The sequence below is a fragment of the Pleurodeles waltl genome, chromosome 4_2, assembly GCF_031143425.1.
Source record: "Pleurodeles waltl isolate 20211129_DDA chromosome 4_2, aPleWal1.hap1.20221129, whole genome shotgun sequence".
Lineage (NCBI taxonomy): Eukaryota > Metazoa > Chordata > Amphibia > Caudata > Salamandridae > Pleurodeles > Pleurodeles waltl.
Window position 1 is genome coordinate 735181444 of NC_090443.1, and position 26552 is coordinate 735207995.

At 48.0% G+C, this 26552-nt stretch overlaps 1 protein-coding gene across 2 annotated transcripts in view; it reads left to right on the forward strand.

The window, feature by feature from the left end:
* The window catches only part of BTBD8 (BTB domain containing 8), a 491132-nt gene that overhangs the window by 153284 nt on the left and 311296 nt on the right, over positions 1–26552 (forward strand). The window contains exons 5-6 of one of the 2 annotated variants that reach the window (XM_069232349.1): positions 7098–7187; positions 10163–10243. In XM_069232349.1, coding sequence (XP_069088450.1) covers positions 7098–7187; positions 10163–10243 — 171 coding nt within the window. Of the gene's footprint in view, positions 1–7097; positions 7188–10162; positions 10244–26552 lie in introns of those variants that run through there. The other variant, XM_069232350.1, reaches the window with a different exon arrangement.

The window sequence follows — 26552 nt, forward strand, 5'->3', positions numbered from 1 at the left end:
AACACAGTAAAAGGGATTGCCACTCCAAGTCCACAAAGAGTCCAAACATTCCAAAATGTAATACAAGCCATGTATCCAAACCAGAAGATACAGGTCAAATTAGTAATGAAACTCCTAGGCATGATGTCCTCATGCATAGCCATTGTCCCAAACGCAAGGTTGCACATGCGGCCCTTACAACAGTGCCTAGCATCACAGTGGTCACAAGCACAGGGTCAACTTCTAGATCTGGTGTTGATAGACCGCCAAACATACATCTCGCTTCAATGGTGGAACAGTATAAATTTAAACCAAGGGCGGCCTTTTCAAGACCCAGTGCCACAATGCGTAATAACGACAGATGCATCCATGACAGGGTGGGGAGCACACCTCAATCAGCACAGCATCCAAGGACAATTGGACATTCAGCAAAAACAGTTTCATATAAACCACTTAGAACTGTTAGCGGTGTTTCTAGCTCTGAAAGCATTTCAACCCATAATAACCCACAAATACACTCTTGTCAAAACAGACAACATGACCACAATGTATTACCTAAACAAACAGGGATGAACACACTCAACACAGTTGTGTGTCCTAACACAAAAAATATGGCATTGGGCGATTCACAACCACATTCCCCTAATAGCACAATTTATTCCAGGGATTCAGAATCAGTTAGCAGACAATCTCTCTCGGGATCACCAACAGATCCACGAATGGGAAATTCACCCCCAAATACTGAACACTTACTTCAAAATGTGGGGAACGCCACAAATAGATCTATTTGCAACAAAAGAAAACTCAAAATGCCAAAACTTCCCATCCAGGTACCCACAACATCAGTCTCAGGGCAATGCACTATGGATGAACTGGTCAGGGATATTTGCGTACGCTTTTCCCCCCTCTCGCACTTCTTCCATATCTAGTAAACAAGTTGAGTCAAAACAAACTCAAACTCATACTAATAGCACCAACATGGGCAAGGCAACCTAACCTTGGTACACAACACTACTAGACCTTTCAGTAGTACCTCATATGAAACTGCCAAACAGACCAGATCTGTTAACACAACACAAACAACAGATCAGACATCCAAATCCAGCATCGCTGAATCTAGCAATTTGGCTCCTAAAATCCTAGAATTCGGGCACTTAGACCTCACACAGGAATGTATGGAGGTCATAAAACAGGCTAGAAAACCTACCACCAGACACTGTTATGCAAATAAGTGGAAAAGATTTGTTTATTACTGCCATAATAATCAAATTCAACCTTTACACGCATCTGCAAAAGAGATAGTAGGATACTTACTACATTTGCAGAAATCTAAGCTAGCTTTCTCTTCCATTAAAATACATCTTACGGCAATTTCAGCTTACCTGCAAATTACGCACTCAACTTCATTATTTAGGATACCAGTCATAAAAGCGTTTATGGAAGGCCTAAAGAGAATTATACCACCAAGAACACCACCAGTTCCTTCATGGAACCTCAACATTGTCTTAACACGACTAATGCCACGAACAGATGTACACTGGGTAAGTGACATTTTCCATATATATATATATATATATATATATATATATATATATATATATATATATATATATGTTCGATGGCATGTGTACCTGCAGATACACATGCTGTGCATATCCTGCCATCTAGTGTTGGGCTCGGAGTGTTACAAGTTGTTTTTCTTCGAAGAAGTATTTTCGAGTCACGAGATCGAGGGACTCCTCCCATTTCGGCTCCATTGCGCATGGGCGTGGACTCCATCTTGGATTGTTTTCCCCACAGAGGGTGAGGTAGGAGTTGTGTATATAGAAATAGTGCCCATGCAATGGAGTAAGTATGTATGTACATAATGTGACTAAAAGTGTTATATTTATAAATGTACAAGTTTAATTTTAATCAACTTATAACGGCTACAGGCTCCCGGGGAGGTGGGAGGGCACATGTGAATCTGCAGCGTCTCATGCTACGAACAGATGTACACTGGGTAAGTGACATTTTCCATATATATATATATATATATATATATATATATATATATATATATATATATATATATATATATATATATGGTTAGTTGGTTAGAGGTATGGACCAGTGCTGGATCCTACAAAAGCTCATGTGACCCCCACCTCTAGTATCTCTACTGCACAGAGGCGCACCCTATGATGATGAACTCTACTTAGTGTGAGTGAGGTTTCAATGTCTTTTTTAACGTAGGATGAGTTAATTCTGTGAAAATTGTTGATTTGAAGAGGAACATGTAGGAAATTGGCTCTGTATATACTATTTCAAAGTGAGAGATACTGTGCACAGAGTCCAAGGGTTCCCCTTCGAGGTTGATAGTGACAAAATTAGATAATACTAATGCTCTATTTTGTGGCAGTGTGGTCGAGCAGTAGGCTTATCAGAGGGTAGTGTTAAGCATTTGTTGTACACACACAGGCAATAAATGAGGAACACACACTCAAAGACTTACTCTAGGCCAATAGGTTTTTATATAGAAAAATATATTTTCTCAGTTTATTTTAAGAACCACAGGTTCAAGATTTTGAAGTAAATACATAAAATGCAAGGTACTCCACACAGGTAAGTTAGGAACTTTGAATAACAGCAATATCATATACAGTCTTTGTTAAAATGGCTAAAAGCTATTTTAAAAGTGGACACACAGTGGAAAAATCGACAGTTCCTGGGGGAGGTAAGTAAAGGTTAGTTTGTGAGGTAAGTAAGACACTTACAAGTCTCTGTACCTGGGCATAGGCAGCCCACTGTTGGGGGTTCAAGGCAACCCCAAAGTTACCACACTAGCATCTCAGGGCCGGTCAGGTGCAGAGGTCAAAGAGGTGCCCAAAACACATAGGTGCCTATGGAGAACAGGGGTGCTCCAGTTCCAGTGTGCCAGCAGATAAGTACCCGCGCCCTCGGGGGCAGACCAGGGGGGTTTTTGTAGAGAGCTGGGGGGGACACAAGTAAGCACACAAAAAACACCCTCAGCGGCACAGGGGCGGCCGGGTGCCTTGTGCAAAGCAGGCATCTGGTTTCAGATAGGAAACAATGGAGGGACCCAGGGGTCACTCTAGCGGTGCAGGCAGGAACGGGGGGGGCTTCTCGGGACAGCTACCACTTGGTCTAGGCGGAGGGTCGCCTGGGGGTCACTCCTGCACTGAGGTTTGGTTCCTTCTGGTCCTGGGGGCTGCGGGTGCAGTGCTTGTTCCAGGCATCAGGTCCCTTGTTACAGGCAGTCGCGGTCAGTGGGGGCCTCTTCATTCTCTCTGCACGTGTCGCTGTGGGGGGCTCAGGGGGGTCGTCTCTGGCTACTCACGGGCTTGCAGTCGCTGGGGAGTCCTCCCTGTGGTGTTTGTTCTCTGGATCTCGAGCCGGGGGCGTTGAGTGCAGAGTGTGAAGTCTCACACTTGCGGCAGGAAACGTGAGTTCTTTAAAAGTTGCTTCTTTGTTGCAAAGAAGTTGCTGTTGTTAAGCAGAGCCGCTGCTCACTGGAGTTTCTTGGTCCTTTAGTCCAGGGCAGTCCTCTGAGGTTTCAGAGGTCGCTGGTCCCTGTCGGATGCATCTCTGGCTGCAGGTTTTCAAGTCAGGAGACAGGCCAGTAGGGCTGGGGCCAAAGCAGTTGTCGTCTTCCGCCTTCTCTGCAGGCTTGTAGGTCAGTAGTCCTTCTTGTTTCTTCAGGATGCAGGAATCTGCTTTCCTGGGTGCCACTAAACACTAGATTTAGGGGTGTGTTTAGGTCTGGGAGGGCAGTAGCCAATGGCTACTGTCCTTGAGGGTGGCTACACCCTCTTCGTGCCTTCTCCCTGTGGGGAGGGGGCACATCCCTAATCCTATTGGGGGAATCTTCCAAAACTAAGTTGGAGGATTTCTAAAGGCAGTGGTCATCTCCTCCTTGTTTTTCTCATTATCTCCTCCAGTGGGGGCAGTGGCTGGAGGGGCAGGCATCTCAACTAGCTGGGATGCCCTGGGGCGCTGTAACAAAAGGGGTGAGCCTTTGAGGCTCACCGCCAGGTGTTACAGTTCCTGCAGATGGAGGTGAGAAGCACCTCCACCCAGTACAGGCTTTGTTCCTGGCCACAGATTGACAAAGGCAATCTCCCCGTGTGGCAGGCTGGCAGGGACTGGTCAGCCTACACTAGAAGTCGGATTGGTATTCAGGAGGGTTCTCTTAGATGCCCTCTGGGTGCATGTTACAATAAATTGCACACTGGCATTAGTGTGCTGAGAAGTTTGATACCAAACTTCCCAGATTTCAGTGTAGGCATTATGGAACTGTGGAGTTCGTGTCTGACAAACTCCCAGACCATATACTCTTACGGCCTCCCTGCACCTACAATGTCTAAGGTTTTGCTTAGACACTGTAGGGGCATAGTGCTCATGCACATATGCCCTCACCTGTGGTATAGTTAACCCTGCCTTAGGGCTGTAAGACCTGCTAGAGGGGTGACTCACCTATGCCACAGGCAGTGTGAGGTGGGCATGGCACTCTGAGGGGAGTGCCATGTCGACTTAGGGGGTCATGCCCGCCAAGCGGAAACCGCCAATTGGCCGCTCCGCGGTCAAAAGACTGCGTAGGACATTCTGGCTTTCCCGCTGGGCTGGCGGGCGCCCGCCAAGGGAGCGCCCGCCGGCCCAGCGGGAAAGGCCCTGCAACCCAGAAGCCGGCTCCGAATGGAGCCGGCGGTGTTGCAGGGGTGCGACGGGTGCAGTTGCACCCGTCGCGATTTTCACTGTCTGCTAAGCAGACAGTGAAAATCATGCTGGGGCCCTGTTAGGGGGCCCCTGCACTGCCCATGCCAGTGGCATGGGCAGTGCAGGGGCCCCCAGGGGCCCCACGACACCCGTTCCCGCCATCCTGTTCCTGGCGGTAAAAACCGCCAGAAACAGGGTGGCGGGAAGGGGGTCGGAATCTCCATGCCGGCGCTGCTTGCAGCGCCGCCATGGAGATTCAGCCCAGACAGGGGAAATCCGGCGGGAAACCGCCGGATCCGCTTTTCTGACCGCGGCTTTACCGCCACGGTCAGAATGGGCAGGGAAGCACCGCCAGCCTGTTGGCGGTGCATCCGTGGTCATCCACCCTGGCGGTCGATGACCGCCAGGGTTGGAATGACCCCCTTAGTCTTTTTCTCCCCACGAGCACACATAAGCTGTGAGGCAGTGTGCATGTGCTGAGTGAGGGGTCCCCAGGGTGGCATAAGACATGCAGCAGCCCTTAGAGACCTTCATGGCATCAGGGCCCTTGGTACCAGTTACAAGGGACTCATCTGAGTGCCAGGGCTGTGCCAATTGTGGAAGCAAAGGTACAGTTTAGGGAAAGAACACTGGTGCTGGGGCCTGGTTAGCAGGGTCCCAGCACACTTTTAATAAAAACTTAGCATCAGCAAAGGCAAAAAGTTAGGGGGTAACCATGCCAGGCTGAGTTAGGGGCATAAGTGTTTTGAAAAAGAATGCTTGCAAAGCATTATGGAGCAACTTTTCCAGAGTGCAGTGAATATTGTAGTATCTGCTCTCCCGCTGTGCCAGGAGAGCAGCGCTGTGGATTCGTGTTTTTAGTAAAGCATTTATCAATTACAAGTGTTTTTGGGGAAGCTATGGAGCATGAAGAGGAGAGCCAAAAGAAATGACTGATTAGGGAACACTGTGAACCATGTGACTAGCGCTCCAATACTGCTGATGGAGTGTGCGCTGTTGACGCTGTGAGGGCCCTGGCTGCCATGGAGCATGAAGGGGAGGGACAAAAAAAAAAGTGTTCACCCATGCTCGGCAGATGTGCAGTTATCCATGTAACAGGTTCAGTCTGCAGGGGGGTACGAAACCTCCCCAAGGCGGGGCAAACGTAAAGCAATTACCAATGACATGGAGCAATTTTTGAAAGGCAAGCCCACAAACGAGTGAAAGTGATGGGCATGATTGGGCTTGGTTAAAAGCCCACAATACTTACAACAGGTCAAAGCACTTGCTCGCTCGACCTAAAAAGTACAGCGTTACTTTCTACATTTTTCATAATGCAGCCTACATTTGTCATGCCATTTTTCCTATTGTTAGGTACACTTTTCCATGCCAGTTTTCATATTGTTCCCCTGTTTACAAAGTGTTCTTTTTGATGCCATTTTCCAGAACCCCCACCCCAATCACTATGTTAGGTATCGTTGTTATATCAGTTTCCATGCACCAGTTTAAGAATGTTCTCTCCACATCATCCTTGCACTGAAGTTTCTGAAGCCCGGTTGCTGTTGCGGTACAGCGGCAATAGTGCTGTCTTGTAGTTGCAGAGCTGGTCTCCTCCATGCTATATCTGTGGACTTTGTTGGAAAATAAAAGATGCCATGAATATTGCAGCCTTGCTTATTCCTCCTCCACTTTTTCTGGGAAGGCTACTCGCTCCCTTTCATGCTCATTTGTTCAGAGGATAGACAGTGGTGTGGAGTAGGAAAGATGTTGGAGGATGTGCTTTCTAGGTAAGAAGCTGACTGGAAGTGAGGGATTAAAGATAGTTGATGTGGGAGTATGAATTTGTCAAGGAAGAAGGGGTGGAGGAGTGTTGAGAATGAGATGGGGGGTGGGTCGGTGAATAATAGACCTTGGCATTCGGCATAGCAGACAGCAAACGAAAGCTTCTATACATTTGTATCGATATTATCCATCAGAAATGCCAATGGCTGTGAAGCAGAAAAATGGAGATGAGTCTGATCTTTAGTGTTGCCCCACTCGATTGGTGGGGTCAAAGCTCTTCCAGATATCACCTCCCCCAACTCCCGTTCTGTCAGTTTTCTGGGGGTATGTGGGCCCCACCCTGTCATTAGTCATTCAGTATAAACTGTTGTCAGTCTTCAAATGAGAGAAGCCATCTCTTTGTGGGGTTATCTTGGTGACTTTTACTGTCTGAAATATTGTTCTTACATTACACTGGGTGTCCACCTTTGGAGAGCTGTATCCATGCTAGATTTTCACACTTAAAATCTAAATGGGAATAATTTCCATAGTTGGTGGTCTTTCGTTCAATGTGGCATGGATATGACCTTCACCGACCAAGCCTGGACACTCATGTCCCTGTCCTTTGGAGCCAATATTTGATTTATTTTCTTTTCTTTCAGAGCAATCTTATGTGCCCGATCCAGTTACTTTGCTGCTATGCTGTCTGGAAGTTGGGCTGAAAGCTCCCAAAGCCAAATCTCACTTAAAGGGTATGTTATATTTTTTATATATCACACTGAATACAGGGAGAACAACATTATGAGGGAGGGAGAATCTGCGGTGATAATAGTCTAATGCAGTTTCAGACTGATTCTTCAGTCAGTGCAGTAATTCTCTGTTCTACTGAAGGACTGCTATTCACGTGTAATATGACTTTTATTTCAATATCTTTATTGTTTGCAGTAAAAGTGATGCATCAACTATGGCTGTTCATCAATCCTCCAACTCTCCAGACTGATCAAAATCCAACGATGTCCAAGCTGTTGAATGACAGCTGTTTTGTTGTCTTTTCCTCTTTAGCGTCTACTGTCTATATTTACTGCCTGTTCTCAAACAGGTGTACTGATGACAAGTGGATTCGCTAAAATTCTAGTCTTCTGCAAGCTCTTTTTTAGGTCTCTTCTAGAAGGTGCATGCACTGTGCTGCGAGATATACTGTATACTATTCAGTGGGCTTACAACACACTTACAGCATACCTTTAGTTGTCACTCATTTGCCATCCTTTGATTGCTTAGCTCCGTAGGCAGCCCTTTCTCTTGTGTTAGCTCCCCACTAGAGCATGGACCAAGTACATGTGTTGTTCCTCTTATTTTTGCAAGGCACTATTTTATTTATTTTATAAGCCTTTCAGTATTATTCCTGGACGTGCAGTGTGCTTTCCTACTTTTAACACAGGCATGCATTTTCTAACTTGTGTTGCTTACACCCGATCTGCCATCTCTGTTGGTGCTTTATTTACTTACACCCACAACTCTACTATTCTGTGCTACTGTACTCCACTCTACTAGACTTAACACCACTCTATGCCACTCACTCCACACCACTCCCCTATTATCTGCTCCACTGTACACTACTCCATGCCACTCCACTCCACACTATGCTTCTCTATGTGCTGCTCTACTCTGCACCTCTCTCCTCTACACCACTCCACTTCACACAGTGCTACTTTATGCCACTCTGTTATCCTCCTCTACATTATTCTGCTTTGCGTCACCCTACTGTGTGCCACTCCACTCTACGCATCTCCATGCCAAGACACTCTGTTCCACTCCACTCTATTCTATCCATCGGGCTCTACTCTACCCCACCCTACTCTATGCCAGCCCCCTCCACGCTACACCACTCCATGTCACTAAACTCCACGCCACTCCAGTCAGTGCCTCTCTGCGGCTCTCTATGCCACTCTACTTCACTCCATGCCACTCTGCTCTACGCCACTCCATACCACTCCACACATTGCCACTCTGTGGCACTCTGACACGTCACTCTACTCTATGCCACACAACTCTACTCCTGGCCATTCTCCTCTATGCCACTTTGCTCTATGCCACTCCACACCTCTTCTCTGCCACTCCACACCATTCTACTCTCCCACTTCACACCACTCTACTCTGCCACTCCACACCACTTGACTGTCACTCCATACAGTGCCACTCTAAGCCACTTCACTCTATGCTACTCTGCTCCACACCACTCCACACAGTGCCACTCTGCACCACTAAACTCCACACAGTTCTACTCTGCCATGCCACCACATCACTCCACTCTATGCCACTTTATTCTGCCACTTGATCCTTCACCACTGTCTCACTCTGCGCCACTCCATGCCACTTCACTCAATGCTCCCCTGTTCTTCACCATTCTTCTCTGTGCCACTCACCTCTACACCAGTCCACTCTGTCACTCCATGGTACTCTCCGCTATTCTACTCTACACCACTCCGCTCTATACCAATTTAATCTGTCCCTTTCTGTTCTACACTGTTGTATTCTTTACCACGCTACGCCACTCCGCTCTGTGCCACTACATATCATCACTATGCCACTCTACCCTAAGCCACTCCACTCTCTGCCGCTCTACTCTATGCCACTCCTTTCCATTTGACGTCACTATGCCATTCCACACCACTTTGTTGCTACTCCACTCTGTCCCACTCCACCACCATGCCACTTTACGCCATGGTGCTCTGTCACTCCACTCTGTGCCAGTCTACTCTCCTGTACGCCACTCTACTCCACACCATACCTCTAACTTTTAGACATGCTGATCAGCAACCACACTGCTGTGCAACATAGCTAAAAGACACTGTCAAAGCCAATAGCTCTCACTTAGGCCAATGTCTGTTTTTTTTCTTTTTCTTTTTGTTTTTTTTTAGTAATTTCTCACCACCCACAGAATTGTGTTTCCACTGTCCTGCTACTCTGAATCACAAGAATGGTGCCGGCTCAGATCAGCTGTCCCTCTGCATGAATGTCTCCTCTTTGCCAAAAGATTCCAGTGATTCCTTCATTTTCATAGTTAGTACACCATTGGGCTCCTCCTCCTCCTGCTTCCTCCCCCACATCACTCTTCCTTCCTAAGCTGCCATGGGCGCTGCAGCTTGTGGTCCCAGTAAATTGAAGCTCTGATATGGTTCTGCATGTGCTTCACATTAACTACATTTGTTTTGGTCTCTCTGAGCACAGAGCTGTTTCTGTACCGTGGGGTGCCATTCACAACTGTTGAAGAGAGATTGACTTCAGCAAGAGTGAGTGGCACAGATTGCAATTTGATCTTTTCTATCCAGCTTCTAATTGTACTTTGAGGAATGGGACGCAGTTTACTCCAGGTTCACCCTGTTATGTTTTTGTGGGATAATCCTCTCCCAGTTATTTTCCCTCCTTTACCAGTCCAAATATGTTTTATTTGATTTAATTATATCATATTTTTTGGTATTGGTCATGGGCCATGACTAGTCTTGATCACATACTGTATTATTAATTATACTTTTGTTTGAGTGTAGGTGGCACTTTGTTAATTTGTTCTACCAATGATACCCTTTACTTTCTATGTATTTTAGTTACACTTGTGTTTCATGCACTCGATTTTGTTGCAATTTTTTTTTTTTTTTTAAATTCAATAGCATTTCTTAACATTAATAATAAATATAATGACCTACTTAACACTATCCCTTTAATTTTTCAGGGTGAGCCCAGTAGAAATGAATGCTATGATGCAATTTATATATGGAGCAACACTAGATTTCGCCAGCAAAGTTGACCCTGGGTATGTGTACATTTTACAACATCATTTCAACTTATGCTTTGAGCTCAAAAATATGTGAAGCTATCAATCTGTAATGCTTGAACGTACTTTGGTGAGAAAAAGGTTGACTGAGTAACAACAATTGAAGGATTCTGTTAGACATATATTGCATTCACTGTGGCATTACATTTTAAAGAGACTCTTTGACAAGGAGTCCGCTGAAATAAATGGGACTCAGTGTTTATATGATGAAAAGAATAGCCAACTCATAACTCCTTGGGGAAGGGTAGGGCACAATTAATAGGAGAAACATAACTTGAGCATGTGCTGGAAGGAGGGAACAGGACAAAAGAATAGAATAAAGGATTAGGTCCTATAATACTACTGCATGTAGGGCTTTTGACTGGAAATAGGAACTCAAGACGGAACATGGCTTAAAGAAGGAAGCAGTTGAAGAGCAATGGCACATGATTGGGTGCAAGTATAATAAGTTGGGCCCTAAAGCAATGGTGGTTATGATACTGGAGGGGTAAAACAACTATTAAAAAATTTGACTGGGCTTAACGGGTGAGAATTAATTGATGAGATGAGATTTGAGAAGTGGAATGGATTCTAGGAGTTAGGACTAAAGAAAGAAGGCAAGTTCTGAAGCATTTGTGTGGTGCATGCTGTGAGCAACACTTCCTTCAAGCTCGTCTAAAATGTTTTGGATAAGGAAACTGAGGCACAGAGAAAATCAGACTTTTTTTTTTCTTTCAAGAAAGCACATAATTCAGTCAAGTATTGTTTGCGGATTAAACTGTGGTTGTCTGGTTCTACAGTCTCCAGCTTGGCTGACAGAAGAGCAGGAATGCACAAGGTCGAGAGCAGGCTTGTAAGGCTAAAGTGGGGCTCAGTGAGGAGTGGGGGACTCCGTAACCTTAGACACCCATCCCTAATTTGGGGGTCTTAGCTAGTTGTAGGTATCTGAGGAGAGTGTGTGATAGATTGAGGGTTCAATGATAGGTGTTTGGTAAAGATGCTAAAAGGGACGGGGCTCAATTAGTGAAGGTGAAGTGGTATAAGGGAAGAGCCAGGCATTTAGGAGGAGTGCAAGAGCAAAGGACTAACTAATTTCATTTCTTTTTGATGAGAGGGGTGGTACTCAACAGTTGCAGACTAAAGAATGGTAAACCGTTGGGGGTGTTGAAGTTGTAGATGTGCACTCGCCTAAGCTCACTATATTCTACTTTATATTAGGCTCCCCAAGTGCACATTTTCAGATAAGCCTGTGGCAAAAACACATCCTCTCTTTAATTAAGAAGCACAACTATCACACATTCAGTTAATTCCTCAGAGGGTGGAGTGAGTGGAGCCTGGCGGTTCAGAGCTGGATCTGCATTGGACGGTATGGCCAGAAGTCCATAGCAGGTCAGTGACATTGCAAGGATTCCACTGACCTAAATGCAGGCAAAGGGAAGGCCCCACCACCTTGGTTATTTAGTTAAAACAATAGCAGTAATTGCAATGCAGTGGGACACTCACACCCCAGTGCCACCACTTGCTGAACTAAAAATAGTTATGTCTCTACTTCCATATACCTATTTACCCCCATATCCCTGCATCCTTCCGGAACATCTTCTTCCTCTTCCTATCTTGCTTTTCCTTTCTTATCATGCACCTTTCAAACTTTTGCTCTTACCCATTCCCCTTCCATCTGTACACTTCCCTGCCACTCTCCATTCTTGTTTCCGTTCACCACTCTTTCCCTAACTTTCTGCCCCTTTTCCTTCTCTCATCTTTTGCGCTTTTTCCTTTGAACATATATTCACTTTCCTATACTTTTGTTTTTCATGTGTATCTACATTCTGCCTGGTATACCTCCACTCCACCCTCCTCTTGTGTCCTCTGTATCTCACCCCTTTCCATCTCCACTCCCCCCTCACTCCCCGCTGAGGTTCCCATTCATCCCCTTCTTTTTTCTTCTAGGTCACTTGACTCGTATTTGTGTGTCCTTCATCTCTTCTCTTCTATCTCTCCTGCTTCCCTCATTCTCTTGTGCATCTCTGCAATTAGTTCTCTTCTACCATTGCATTCTCTCCCAATTTCCTCCTGTATCTCTATGCTCTTGTTTCTTCTTTATTCAGTCTCCCTGTATCTCTACATTCTTTTTTTGTATGTCTCATTCCCCCTCCTCTTGCTTCTTCTGTACATTGCTACTTTTCAACTTTGATCCTTCCTCCACTTTTCCCAATATCTCTCCACTGTTCTTGCTCTCTTGATATTCTCTCCTCTGCGTTTCTAATCTGTTGTTTCTTTCCACTCCTTACTTCTTGTCCTTTTTTTCTCAGTTCCACCTACACTCTCTCACGTATCCATCTCTCTCCTGAACTTTCCATTCTCCCATGTATCTGTTCATTCTTCTGCCTTTTCCTTACTCACTGTATCTTTGCACCCTTCCACCCTTATGTTTGCTTCAAAATCTCTCTAATTCCCAAATATAATCAGTCAGGACAGACCACAGTAAAAGTAGAGGAACACCTCTGTGCCATCTTTTTTTAATAGTTTTATTTAAGTGTGCATGCTAAAGAAGTGTTTGATGGCATGTGTGGCTGTAGATACACATGCTTTGCAGAAGTCAGCCGTCTAGTATTTGGGTCCGAGTGTTGCAAGTTGTTTTTGTTCAAAGAATCTTTTCAAGTCACAAGAACAAGTGAATCCTCCTCTCTGTGATACTGCGCATGGGCATCAAGTCCTTTGTTAGATTGTTTTCTCTCCGCTGTAGGTTTCGGACATGTCTTCCTCTCACTTCGGTATTCCTCGTCTCGGTCTATGCCGAACTCTTCTTTTCTATTTATCTTTCAACGATGGTATTGTATTTCGGTCGCATTTTCACAGTCTAACGTACTCGAGCCAAAGTTCTACGTCGGGGTGAAGGAGGCTGGCCTGGATTATAGTGGGTACCTAGTGGTACTTACCTTGTGCCAGGTCCAGTTATCCCTTATTAGTAGTGTTCTAGCAGCTTAGGCTGATAGAGGTAGCTATAGCAGAGCAGCTTAGGCTGAACTAGGAGACATGCAAAGCTCCTACTATACCACGTATATCACTTAGCACTATATCATAAGAAAATACTCAGAGTTACTAAAAATAAAGGTACTTCATTTTAGTGACAATATGCCAAAAGTATCTTAGAGGATATACTCCCTTAGGAGGTAAGTAAAATACACCAAATATACACACAAACCAAAATCAGGTAAGTAAATGGTTAGAAAAGTAGTGCAAACACTGTAGAACACAATAGAATGCAATAGGAGACAATAGGCCTAGTGGCAACACTAACCCTATACTCCAAAAGTGGAATGTGAACAACGAATGGACCCCAGGCCTAGTGTAGTGTGTAGAGGGTCGCTGGGAGTGTAAGAAAACACTAAGGGTGTCCAAGATACTTCACCCCAAGACCCTGAAAAGTGGGAGTAAAGTTACCCTACTACCCCAGAAAGACAGTAAAGTCGAGATAGGGGATTCTGCAAAGACAACAACTGACTGCAAAGCACTGAAGACAGGTTCCTCGACCTGAGGACCTGTAAAGGAAGGGGACCAAGTCCAAGAGTCCCGCAAGTGTCCGGGGGGAGGGAAGGAGCCCACTAAACCCTGGATGAGGGTGCAAAAGGGCTGCCTCCGGGTGGAAGAAGCCGAAGATTCTGCAACAACGGAAGGTGCCAGGAACTTCTCCTTTGGTCAGAAGATGTCCCGTGGCCTGCTGGAGGTTGCAGAGTTGTTTCCACGCAGAAAGACCGCAAACAAGCCTTGCTAGCTGCAAGAGTCGTGGTTGAGGATTTTGGGTGCTGCCAGGGCCCAGGAAGAACCAGGAGGTTGCCCCTTGGAGGAGGAGACAGAGCGGGCGCTCAGCAACACAGAGAGCCCACGCAGAAGCAGGCAGCACCCGCTGAAGTACCTGAACAGGCGTTCAGAAGATCTGAGCATGACGGTCGTCTCAGCACAACAAAAGAGGGTCCCACACAGTCGGAGTCCAACTCAGCGAGTTGGGCACTGCAGGACGGAGTGCTGGCGACCTGGGCTGTGCTGTGCATGAAGGAAGTCTTGCAGAATTGCACAGAAGCCCTAGCAGCTGCAGTTCACGCAGTACACAGGATTACTGTCTGGCGTGGGGAGGCAAGGACTTACCTCCACCAAATTTGGACAGAACGGCCACTGGACTGTCGAGGACACTTGGATCAAGCTCCTGTGTTCCAGGGACCACGCTCGTCAGGGTGAGAGGGGACCCAGAGGACCGGTAATGCAGAAGTTTGGTGCCTGCGTTAGCAGGGGGAAGATTCCGTCGACCCACGGGAGATTTCTTCTTGGCTTCCAGTGCAGGGTGAAGGCAGACAGCACTCAGAGCAAAGACCACCAGGAAACAGTTGAGAAAGCCGGCAGGATGAGGCGCTACAATGTTGCTGGTAGTCTTCTTGCTACTTTGTTGCGGTTTTGCAGGCGTCCTGGAGCAGTCAGCGGTCGATCCTTAGCAGAAGTCGAAGAGAGAAGTGCAGAGGAACTCTGGTGAGCTCTTGCATTCGTTATCTGAAGAGAAACCCACAGGAGAGACCCTAAATAGCCCTCAGAGGAGGATTGGCTACAGAGAGAGGTAAGCACCTATCAGGAGGGGTCTCTGACGTCACCTGCTGGCACTGGCCACTCGGAGGTCTCCATTGTGCCCTCACGCCTCTGCATTGAGGATGGCAGAGGTCTGGGATACAGTGGAGGAGCTCTGGGCACCTCCCATGGGGAGGTGCTGGTCAGGGGAATGGCCACTCCCCTTTCTTTTGTCCAGTTTCGCACCAGAGCAGGGCTGGGATCCCTGAACTGGTGTAGACTGGTTTATGGAAGGAGGCCACCATCTGTGCCCTTCAAAGCATTTCCAGAGGCCAGGAGAGGCTACTCCTTTCAGGCCCTTAACACTAATTTCCAAAGGGAGAGGGTGTAACACCCTCTCTCAGAGAAAATCATTTGTTCTGCCTTCCTGGGACTGGGCTTCCCAGGCCCCAGGGGGGCAGAAACCTGTCTGAGGGTTGGCGTTAGCTGCAGAGAAAACCCCAGAGAGTTAGTTTGGCAGTACGCGGGCTGTATGCTGGAGCCCCGGGGATGCATGGAATTGTCACCCCCAATACCATAATGGTATTGGGGTGACAATTCCATGATCCTAGACATGTTACATGGCCATGTTCGGAGTTACCATTGTGAAGCTTCACATAGGTATTGACCTGTATGTAGTTCACGCGTATAATGGTGTCCCCGCACTCACAAAGTCTGGGGAATTTGCCCTGAACAATGGGGGGCACCTTGGCTAGTGCCATGGTACCCTCACACTATGTAACTTTGCACCTAACCTTCACTAGGTGAGGGTTAGACATATAGGTGACTTATAAGTTACTTAAGTGCAGTGTAAAATGGCTGTGAAATAACATGGACCTTATTTCACTCAGGCTGCAGTGGCAGTCCTGTTTAGGAATTGTCAGAGCTCCCTATGGGTGGCAAAATAATTTCTGCAGCCCACAGGGATCTCCTGGAACCCCAATACCCTGGGTACCTAGATAGCATATACTAGGGAATTATAAGGGTGTTCCAGTATGCCAATCAGAATTGGTAAAATTAGTCACTAGCCTGCAGTGACAATTTTAAAAGCAGAGAGAGCATAAACACTGAGGTTCTGGTTAGCAGAGCCTCAGTGATAGTTAGGCACCACACAGGGAACACATATAGGCCACAAACTATGAGCACTGGGGTCCTGGCTAGCAGGATCCCAGTCAGACAGTAAAAACACCCTGACATATACTCACAAACAGGCCAAAGTGGGGGTAACAAGGCTAGAAAGAGGCTACCTCCCTACAGGGGGAAGTTCTGCTTCGGAGCACAAGCGCCCATCTCGGGCCTACTCCTCAACGTGGTGTTGGAATATGCAGGGCTGATGGAACGGGCTCCATTTTGGTTTTGCCCTCAATGTAATTCGAAATTTTCACACACTGACATCTGGTGTGTAACTTGTGCTTGTCCCCGGATCATAAAGAAGAAAACTGCGATGCCTGTGGGTCTTTTCAATCCAAAAAGACCCTCTGAGACGGAAGAGCACGTTGATTAGAGATGGCTTCAAAGACACCAGATGACACTCCTGATATTTTTGGGGAAAAGCATGCACAAGAGGACGATGAACAGGAGGAGGCCTTCTCTATAGAAGATTCGGAGTCAGATGCTGAATATGACATCGAAAGTCAGCCTCTCACCTCAGCACTACTGTAGGAAGTTGGCTCTGTATGCACTGTTTCAAAGTAAGGAATAGTATGCACTTAGTCCAAGGGTTCCCCTTAGAGGTAAGATAGTGGCAAAAAGAGATAATTATAATGCTGTATTTTGTGGTAGTGTGGGCGAGCAGTAGGCTTATCAGAGGAGTAGTGTTAAGCATTTGTTGTACACACACAGGCAATAAATGAAGAAAACACACTCAGACAATTCCAGGCCAATAGGTTTTTGTATAGTAAAATATATTTTCTTAGTTTATTTTAGGAACCATAGGTTCAAGATTTACAAGTAATACTTCAAATGAAAGGTATTTCATGTAGGAACTTTAGGAACTTTGAATTAGCAAAATAGCATGTACAGTTTTCACATAAATGACATATAGCTATTTTAAAACTAGACAGTGCAATTTTCAACAGTTCCTGGGGGAGGTAAGTGTTTGTTAGTTTTTCCAGGTAAGTAAACCACCTATGGTGTTCAAGTTTGGGTCCAAGGTAGCCCACCGTTGGGGGTTCAGGGCAACCCCAAAGTTACCACACCAGCAGCTCAGGGCCGGTCAGGTGCAGAGGTCAAAGTGGTGCCCAAAACGCATAGGCTTCAATGGAGAAGGGGGAGCCCCGGTTCCAGTCTGCCAGCAGCTAAGTACCTGTGTCTTTGGAGGCAGATCAGGGGGGTTTTGTAGGGCACCGGGGGGGACACAAGTCAGCACAGAAAGTACACCCTCAGCGGCACGGGGGTGGCTGGGTGCAGTGTGCAAACAAGCGTCGGGTTCGCATTAGAAATCAATGGGAGACCAAGGGGTCTCTTCAGCGATGCAGGCAAGGGGGGGCTCCTCACGGTAGCCACCACCTGGGTAAGGGAGAGGGCCCACCTGGGGGTCGCTCCTGCACTGGAGGTCGGATCCTTCAGGTCCTGGGGGCTGCGGATGCAGAGTCTTTACCAGGCGTCGGGTCTTTGAAGCAGGCAGTCGCGGTCAGGGGGAGCCTCGGGATTCCCTCTGCAGGCGTCGCTGTGGGGGCTCAGGGGAGTCAACTCTGGCTACTCACGGTCTCGTAGTCGCCGGGGAGTCCTCCCTGTGGTGTTTGTTCTCCACAAGTCGAGCCGGGGGGGTCTGGTGCAGAGTGCAAAGTCTCACACTTCTGGCGGGAAACGTGTGTTGTTTCAAAGTTGCTTCTTTGTTGCAAAGTTGCAGTCTTTGGTGAACAGAGCCGCTGTCCTTGGGAGTTCTTGGTCCTTCTAGATGCAGGGTAGTCCTCTGAGGCTTCAGAGGTTGCTGGACCCTGGGAACGCGTCGCTGGAGCAGTGTCTTTAGAAGGGGGGAGACAGGCCGGTAGAGCTGGGGCCAAAGCAGTTGGTGTCTCCGTCTTCTCTGCAGGTTTTTCAGTTCAGCAGTTCTCTTCTTCTTAGGTTGCAGGAATCTGAGTTCCTAGGTTCTGGGGAGCCCCTAAATACAGAATTAAGGGGTGTGTTTAGGTCTGGGGGTTAGTAGCCAATGGCTACTAGCCCTGAGGGTGGCTACACCCTCTTTGTGCCTCCTCCCTGAGGGGAGGGGGGCACATTCCTATCCCTATTGGGGGAATCCTCCATCTGCAAGATGGAGGATTTCTAAAAGTCAGAGTCACCTCAGCTCAGGACACCTTAGGGGCTGTCCTGACTGGCCAGTGACTCCTCCTTGTTTTTCTCATTATCTCCTCCGGCCTTGCCGCCAAAAGTGGGCCCGTGGCCGGAGGGGGCGGGCAACTCCACTAGCTGGCGTGCCCTGGGGTGCTGTAACAAAGGGGGTGAGCCTTTGAGGCTCACCGCCAGGTGTTACAGTTCCTGCAGGGGGAGGTGTGAAGCACCTCCACCCAGTACAGGCTTTGTTACTGGCCACAGAGTGGTGACAAAGGCACTCTCCCCATGTGGCCAGCAACATGTCTGGTGTGTGGCAGGCTGCTAAAACCAGTCAGCCTACACGGGTAGTTGGTTAAGGTTTCAGGGGGCACCTCTAAGGTGCCCTCTGGGGTGTATGTTACAATAAAATGAACACTGGCATCAGTGTGCATTTATTGTGCTGAGAAGTTTGATACCAAACTTCACAGTTTTCAGTGTAGCCATTATAGTGCTGTGGAGTTCGTGCATGACAGACTCCCAGACCATATACTCTTATGGCTACCCTGCACTTACAATGTCTAATGTTTGGCTTAGACACTGTAGGGGCATAGTGCTCATGCACTTATGCCCTCACCTATGGTATAGTGCACCCTTCCTTAGGGCTGTAAGGCCTGCTAGAGGGGTGACTTATCTATACTTCATAGGCAGTGTGAGGTTGGCATGGCACCCTGAGGGGAGTGCCATGTCGACTTAGTCGTTTTATCCCCACTAGCACACACAAGCTGGCAAGCAGTGTGTCTGTGCTAAGTGAGGGTGCCCCAGGGTGGCATAAGACATGCTGCAGCCCTTAGAGACCTTCCCTGGCATCAGGGCCCTTGGTACCAGGGGTACCAGTTACAAGGGACTTACCTGGATGCCAGGGTGTGCCAATTGTGAAAACAAAGATACAGGTTAGGGAAAGAACACTGGTGCTGGGGCCTGGTTAGCAGGCCCCAGCACACTTTCAAATCATAACTTAGCATCAGCAAAGGCAAAAAGTCAGGGGGTAACCATGCCAAGGAGGCATTTCCTTACAACTACTCATGAGTACATCTGTCTTGACCTCCTATATAAAGGATCTAATGAAGCCCCACAAACAGGTCATCACTCCACCACTGTCTTCGGGCCATGGTTGGATCTAAAAGTTACATTTGAATGCCCCGCCTCCCGGCTCAGCACCGAAAATAGCCAAGACTAAGCCGTCTTCGGCATTGACCTCCAGCTTGGCAGCATCACACAGTCGAGTCGACCCTTTGATCCGAGCTTTTCGGCTACAAGTAAGAAGCCTTTCACATGTTTTTTGTAGCCGACACAAGTTTCTGCTCTGAAAACTTCGGAACCGAAGATTCTGTCTTTTGGAGACTCCATCCATTCCTCGGAGGCAACTTCACCAATGGAACCAATCCTCAAAATAATGGACGCTCGTCAGCGCCAGTTCCACATCCAAAAGGGAATATGAAGAATAATTGCTTCTCCTCCTTCCCCAATAAAGAGGAGACTTACTTTTCAAGAGACCTTGAACACTGCTCCTTCTCCTCCTAGAAAGGTCTCCAAGGACAAGGCTCCAGTTCAACCTCAGCCTTTTCCACCTCATTCTCCTGTACTTCCTCCTACTCCCCCACCACTTTCAAAATCTTATCCACCTATTGTTGAGCCACAGGTTTTCTCTACAAAGTTCGCCACCATCTCAGCGAGGGGACACTCCATGAGATCCTGACTCATGGGATTCATACGATCCAGATCCCTTATTACCTAATAACCCTAATTTATACCCTGCATGCCCTGCACCTCCTGAAGATGCAACTTTATATCAGCAGGTCATCACATGGGCAGCTGCATATCACAACTTACAAATGCACACTGACCCTATTAAAGAGGGTTTTCCATTCGATAAACTGACTACTACCAATAAAGTCAGTTTTTGCCCAGGTTACCAGGTAAGCTTAGACATGCCACCGAAATTTTTAAAGAGCCGATCTTATAGAGCCTTCTAGCTGCAGATTCCTTACCTTAGAATTCCCTGGCGTCAGATTCGAATCCAGAATTTTTCTGCTGAGCAGTACCCTGCGGATCTGCGGGCGTCGTCCGTCTCCGCATGGCATCGTCATAATCGTTGGAGCTGTCTATGACGTCATGGTTGTCTATATAGATGCCACCTCTGCACGTGTCCGTCACTTATTTTCCTTCCACACCGGTTAAGCGCAGATCCAGATCAGAGCTACCCTTTTGAGGCTTTTTCACATTTTTGACAGATTATAGTCATGTCTTCTAAAAAGACTGGGTTCAAACCGTGTGGTGCATGTCATCGCTCCATGAGGGTGACGGACCCGCACCGAGTTTGCCTTTGGTGCCTGGAGAAGGATCACGTCGTGCTCCGACTGATCCCTCAAGCTTCTTGCGGCCCAACAGCCATCTTTGGTAGGCGCGACTCCGAGGAGGTCACAGTCCCGCAGTAGGAGGAGGTCGCGGCACCGCTCCTGGAGCCCCAAGTCCTCTTCCTCACATTCGAGGTCATCTGATCATTCAGGTAAGAGGCACAAGAAGAAGTCATCCAAGCGGGCTTCGACTTTGTCACGCCCGTCGGCCGATGAGGCATCTAGGGAAGGTCGACGTTCCGAGTGCGGTTCCGCAGAGCCGTCGTCAGGGTCGACTCCGCGTCTTCCCCCTTTTCAGGGGACCAGAGCCACCCCCGCTCAAATAAAATAATTTTACAAGGCCATGCATCTTGTTTTTGAGTAGGCTGTACCCTTGGCTTGGTCTTAGGGCACCGCAGGGTCAGCAGGGGCTACTTCAGGTTCGACCTCGGCGGCTTCGGCCTCGGCGCTGTTGTGGACCCCAGGATCCGATACAGGATACAGACCGGCGAGGTCCCTCACAGTCGACCACCTCTGCCGCCGGATCAGACGTAGACGCTTCCTCCACCACCGGCGCCCACCGGTGGTAGCCCTATCCTTATTCTGGATGAGCTGGAGGAGTGTCATATGACGCCGACTCCGAATTAGACGGCACCAATTCAGCCCAGATCATTGTCTGAGCATTTTTCAGAACAGCCAAGCACAGGAGAGGAATGGGAGGGGTCTGAGGACCCTTTGGAATATGACCTAGAACATGACTGGTACGAGAATCTAGGGGAGGCCAGTGGACTGGAAACATCTCCAGATACTGTTATGCTCTCTCCTCCTAATGTGACTACGGAGGAGGGAGCTTCTTATGCTATGGTGGTGCGTAGGGCAGCTGAAGTCTTGTACCTAGATTTGCCTACGGTGCCAGTCAGGACGAATCTCCTGACAGAGGTGCTTTAACCAGGGGTGACAACATCAGAGCCGATGTTGCTCTTCAATGAGGCCCTAACAGACGTCCTTCTGGGTACATGGTCCAAACCGAGCACAGGGACTCCTGTGAATAGGACAGTCGGCCGCCGCCATAGGACTGCTCCGAGCGACCCTAGTTTCCTGACCCAACACCCCACCCCGGAGAGCTTGGTGGTGCAAGCCTCTACTTCCTGTGGTGCCTTCCCTTCCGCTCCCCTGGATATGGAATCCAAGAGGCTGGATCAGCTTGGAAAGATAATGTTTTCTTCCACCAACCTGGCATTGAGGTCCGTAAACACCTCTTGCCTATTGGGCTGTTTTTCCCATACTTTATGGGATACGGTGGCACAGGTGCTGCCCCAGGTCCCGGAGGGCGTACGGGAAACTCTCACCCAGGCTGTCAAGAATGGGAGAGATGCAGTCAAGTTTTCGATCAGGTATGAATTGGACACAACCAACTCGCTGGGTAGAGAGATTGCATCGTGAGTGGCCCTACGTCGCCACGCCTGGCTGCGTTCAATTGGCTTTTCGAGGGATGTCCAGTCAAGTTTGATGGACATGCCTTTTGATGGCTCTTGCCTTTTTGGTTAGAAGGCAGACACCATGCTTGAGAAGTTCAAGGATTCCTGAGCTATGGCCAGATCCTTGGGGATTTCAGCACCAGCACAACAGCAGTCTGTCTTTCGCCCCTTTCGAGGCTTCGGAAGGGGCGTGGTACCACGCCAGCCACAGTTTAGCCACTGTCCTCCGGCTTCACAACATCCCAGAAGAGGTCGAGGTCGTGGTACCATCAGACCCAGAGGGTCTGTCCAGAGGTCGGCCACCACACAGCCCCCCTCCACTGCACCCAAGACCTCCTAGTGTGGTTCTGCAGGACCACGTCGATCCCTTTGGAGGGAGAATTCAATTTCATCTCCCTCACTGGCTTTCCATCACAACGGACAAGTGGGTTATCCAGATCATACGGAAGGGCTATTCCCTCCCCTTCCAGTCTTTCCCTCCCTCTATCCCTCCGACAAAAGAACGGCTGATGGAGAATCATTTAGTTTTGCTCCGTGAGGAAGTTACGGCTCTCTTGGCCAAGGGAGCCATAGAAAGGATCCCGATGTCAGAAGTAGGCAGTGGTTGTTATTCCCGCTACTTTCTGATTCCCAAAAAGAACATTGGCCTTCGCCCTATCCTGGATTTAAGGGACGTCAATCTCTTCCTCTAGAAGGAGAAATTCATGATGCTCACTCTTGCTCAGGTCTTGTCTGCCCTAGATCAAGGAGACTGGATGGTAGCGTTAGACTTGCAGGATGCGTATTTTCATATTCCCATCTTGCCAGCCCACAGGCGTTACCTGCGGTTCAAGGTGGGCTATGAGAACTTTCAGTTTACCGTGCTCCTTTTCGGTCTCACCAGTGCCCCTCCGGTGTTCACAAAGGTGATGGCGTGGTGGCAGCGCATTTGCCCAGGTCAGTGTTTTCAGTCTTCCCCTACCTCGACGATTGCCTGTTGAAGGCTCCTGCACCCCAGGCTCTCGTCACCCATCTCCAGACGACGACGAACCTCCTGCACTCGCTGGGGCACACTATCAATGTGCGGAGTCACCTGACTCCCTCTCAGAAGCTTACTTTTATCAGAGCTGTTCTGGACACAGTGCAGTATCGAGCCTATCCTCCTGAGCAGTGAGTTCAGGATATTCAGGTTGTGATACCAATGCTTCGGCCTCTATACTGGATTTCGGTGAGACAAACTGAGGCTGCTGGGACTCATGGCTTCCTGCATCCTATTGGTCAAGCATGCCAGATGGCATATGAGGGCTCTGCAGTGGGACCTGAAGTTCCAATGTGCACAGCATCAGGGGAATCTTACCGACGTGGTTCAGATCTCGGAGGGAACTGCAAAGGATCTGTAGTGGTGGTTAGTGAACTGCGATTGGTACACAGATGCGTCACTTCTGGGATGGAGTGGCCATCTAGGTGAGGTGGAGATCAGAGGTCACTAGTCTCTGGCGGAATCCAGGCTCTAGCAACTTGTTGGAGCTTTGGGCGATCCGACTAGCATTACAAGCATTTCTTCCTATTGTGAAAGGGAAGGTTGTGCAGGTGTTAACGGACAACACCACCGCAATGTGGCACTGCAACAAGCAGGGCGGTGTGGGGTTGTGGACCCTTTGTCAAGAGCCTCTGTGTCTCTAGACATGGCTGGAACAGCAGGGCATAACCCTGGTGGTTCAACACCTGGCAGGTTCTCTGCACACCAGGGCTGACTAACTCAGTCGAAAATGCTTAGTGGATCACGAATGGTATCTCCATACGGAGGTGGTGCAAGGACTCTTTCAGCAGTGGGGGGAGCCTTGGTTAGATATGTTCACCTCTGTAGAGAACACGCAATGTTAGCAGTTTTGCACATTGGAGTTTCCAAGGAGGCTATCGCTAGGCAACGCTTTTCGTTGTGAGTGGAGTTCAGGCCTGCTGCACGCCTTTCCGCCCATACCACTTCTGCCCAAAGTTGTCAAGAAAATCAAGAACTACCGGGCCAAAGTTATCCTAGCAGCTCCGGATTGGGCACGGAGAGTCTGGTAACCAGAGCTTCTCAAAATGAGCATCAGTCCTCCAGTCAGGTTGCCTCTTCGGGAGGAACTTCTGTTGCAGCAGCAGGGGAAGGTTCTTTACCTGAACCTGTCAACTTTGCGGTTTCATGCGTGGAGGTTGAGCGGCGACAGTTGATGGTTTATGACCTCCCTTCCGAAGTCTGTGATGTCATTCTGACAGCCAGGCGTGCCTCTACTAAGTCTATTTACGCCTGCTGATGGAAACGTTTTGTTTCATATTGTACAGAGAGGTCTATTGCTCCTTTTCCTTCTTCTGTTTCTAATATCCTTCTGTTTATTCTATATCTTGCCCAACATGGTTCCTCCTTAGGGACCCTTAAAGGCTATCTTGCTTCCTTATTGGCTTTTCTACGCTTGCCCGATCAACCATCTTTGTTTAAGTCTCCTATAGTACAAAAAATTTTGAAGGGCTTGCATTTGTTTCCACCTGTGCCTTTTGTCATGCCTCAGTGGGATATTAATCTTGTTCTTACCTTCCTAATGTGTGCTCCTTTTGAGCCCTTGCATAACTGTCCTCTACGGCTGTTCACTATTAAAACAGCCTTTTTGGTGGCAATTACATTTGCCAAGAGAGTGAGTGAGCTGCAGGCTTTATCTTCAAAACCACAGTCTCCTACGATATATCCTGACAAGGTAGTATTAAGAACTCGTGCCGCTTTCCTTCCGAAGGTGGTTTCCATCGGCTGGACCCAAAAAGAACGTTAGCGTTCTACCTTGACCGCACAAAAGAGTTCTGAGTGGATGACCAACTCTTTGTGGGGTACGTTGGTGCAAAGAAGAGTCGGGCAGTACAGAAACGGTTCATTTCGCGCTGGGCCGTTCTCTGTATAAAGATCTGCTACACTTTGGCCAAGAAGCAGCCTCCAGAGGGCTTGAGGGCTCACTCTACCAGAGGGAAAGCTGCTACCACTGTGTTAGCTTGTGGTGTGCCGGTGCTTGACATCTGTCAAGCGGCAACGTGGGCTTCCTTGCACACGTTTGCGAGACACTACTGCCTGGATAGCGAAGTGAGAAAGGGAGGGGCATTTTGCCTGCTCAGTCCTGCAGGATTTCCTAATATAAAATATATCCTTCAGACCCACCACCAGGGATTATAGCTTGGGTATCTATTCTAAGGTGAGGAATCTGCAGCTAGAAGTCTCTATCAGGTGAAGAAGTTACTTACCTTCGGTAACGAATTATCTGGTAGAGACTGCAGATTTCTTACACCCACCCAAGCCTTCCCGCGCTGGGGATGTGTATGTATGTATGTATATATATATATATATATATATATATATATATATATATATATATATATATATATATATATATATTCTTCAGACAGTGAAGTGAAAAAGCTAAACTACATTCTGTTAGTTCTTCCATGACTCTGCACTTCTGGTGTGGAAAGTTGTGGTAAAAGAACTGATGTACACGCGCTGAGGTGGCATCTACATAGACAACCGTGACGTCCTAGACAGCTCCATTGACGCCATGCAGAGCCGGACCACGCACTCTGATCCGAATTAAAGTGCGCGCAGAAAAATTATGGATTCGAAGCTGACGCCAGGGAGTTCTAAGGTAAGTAATCTGCAGCTAAATAGTCTCTACCAGATAATTCGTCACCAAAGGTAAGTAACTTGTTCTTACACGGAAGAGCACGGACTTTCCAGCCAAATGCAAGAACATAGATTTGAGCAGGAAATAAGTATGGGGGAACCAGACCATACTCAAAGGAGGCTGCACGTCCAGAAAGAGACTGGTAAAATACAAACTCTTCTACCAATTAAAATAAAAAAGAAAGCTGTTATTTCAGGAGTCAGAAATGCAGCCAAAGGCAAAGGTGGCAAGAGATAAAACACCACCACCAAGGTTTTCGCCACAGCCTTCTCCATTACGTTTACCACAGCTGTCCCCGGTAACAACACCCCAATGCAGTCACCGACACACACGGGGATGACACAGGATGACCCGGATGCATGGGACTTATATGATGCACCGGTCTCTGACAACAGTCCCGATTATTACCCAACAAGGACGTCCCCTCCAGAGGACAGCACTGCATATATGCAGGTATTATCAAGGGCAGCTACTTTCCACAATGTAGCAATGTATGCAGAGCCAATAGAGGACGATTTCCTATTTAACACCTTGGCATCCACCCACAGTTCCTACCAAAGTCTGCCAATGCTCCCAGGCATGCTCAAGCACGCAAAGCAGGTCTTCCTGGACCCAGTGAAACGCAGAGCTATCACGCCTAGGGTGGAGAAAAAATACAAACCTCCCCCAACAGACCCTGTGTTTATAACACAGCAACTGACACCAGATTCGGTGGTCGTGGGAGCAGCAAGAAAGAGGGCAAACTCCCAATCATCAGAAGACGCACCACCGCCTGACATGGAGAGTCGGAAGTTCGATGCTGCGGGGAAACGAGTGGCAGCACAGGCAGCCAATCAATGGCGGATTGCCAACTCGCAAGCACTATTGGCTCGCTACGACAGGGCACACTGGGACGAGATGCAACACATTATACAGC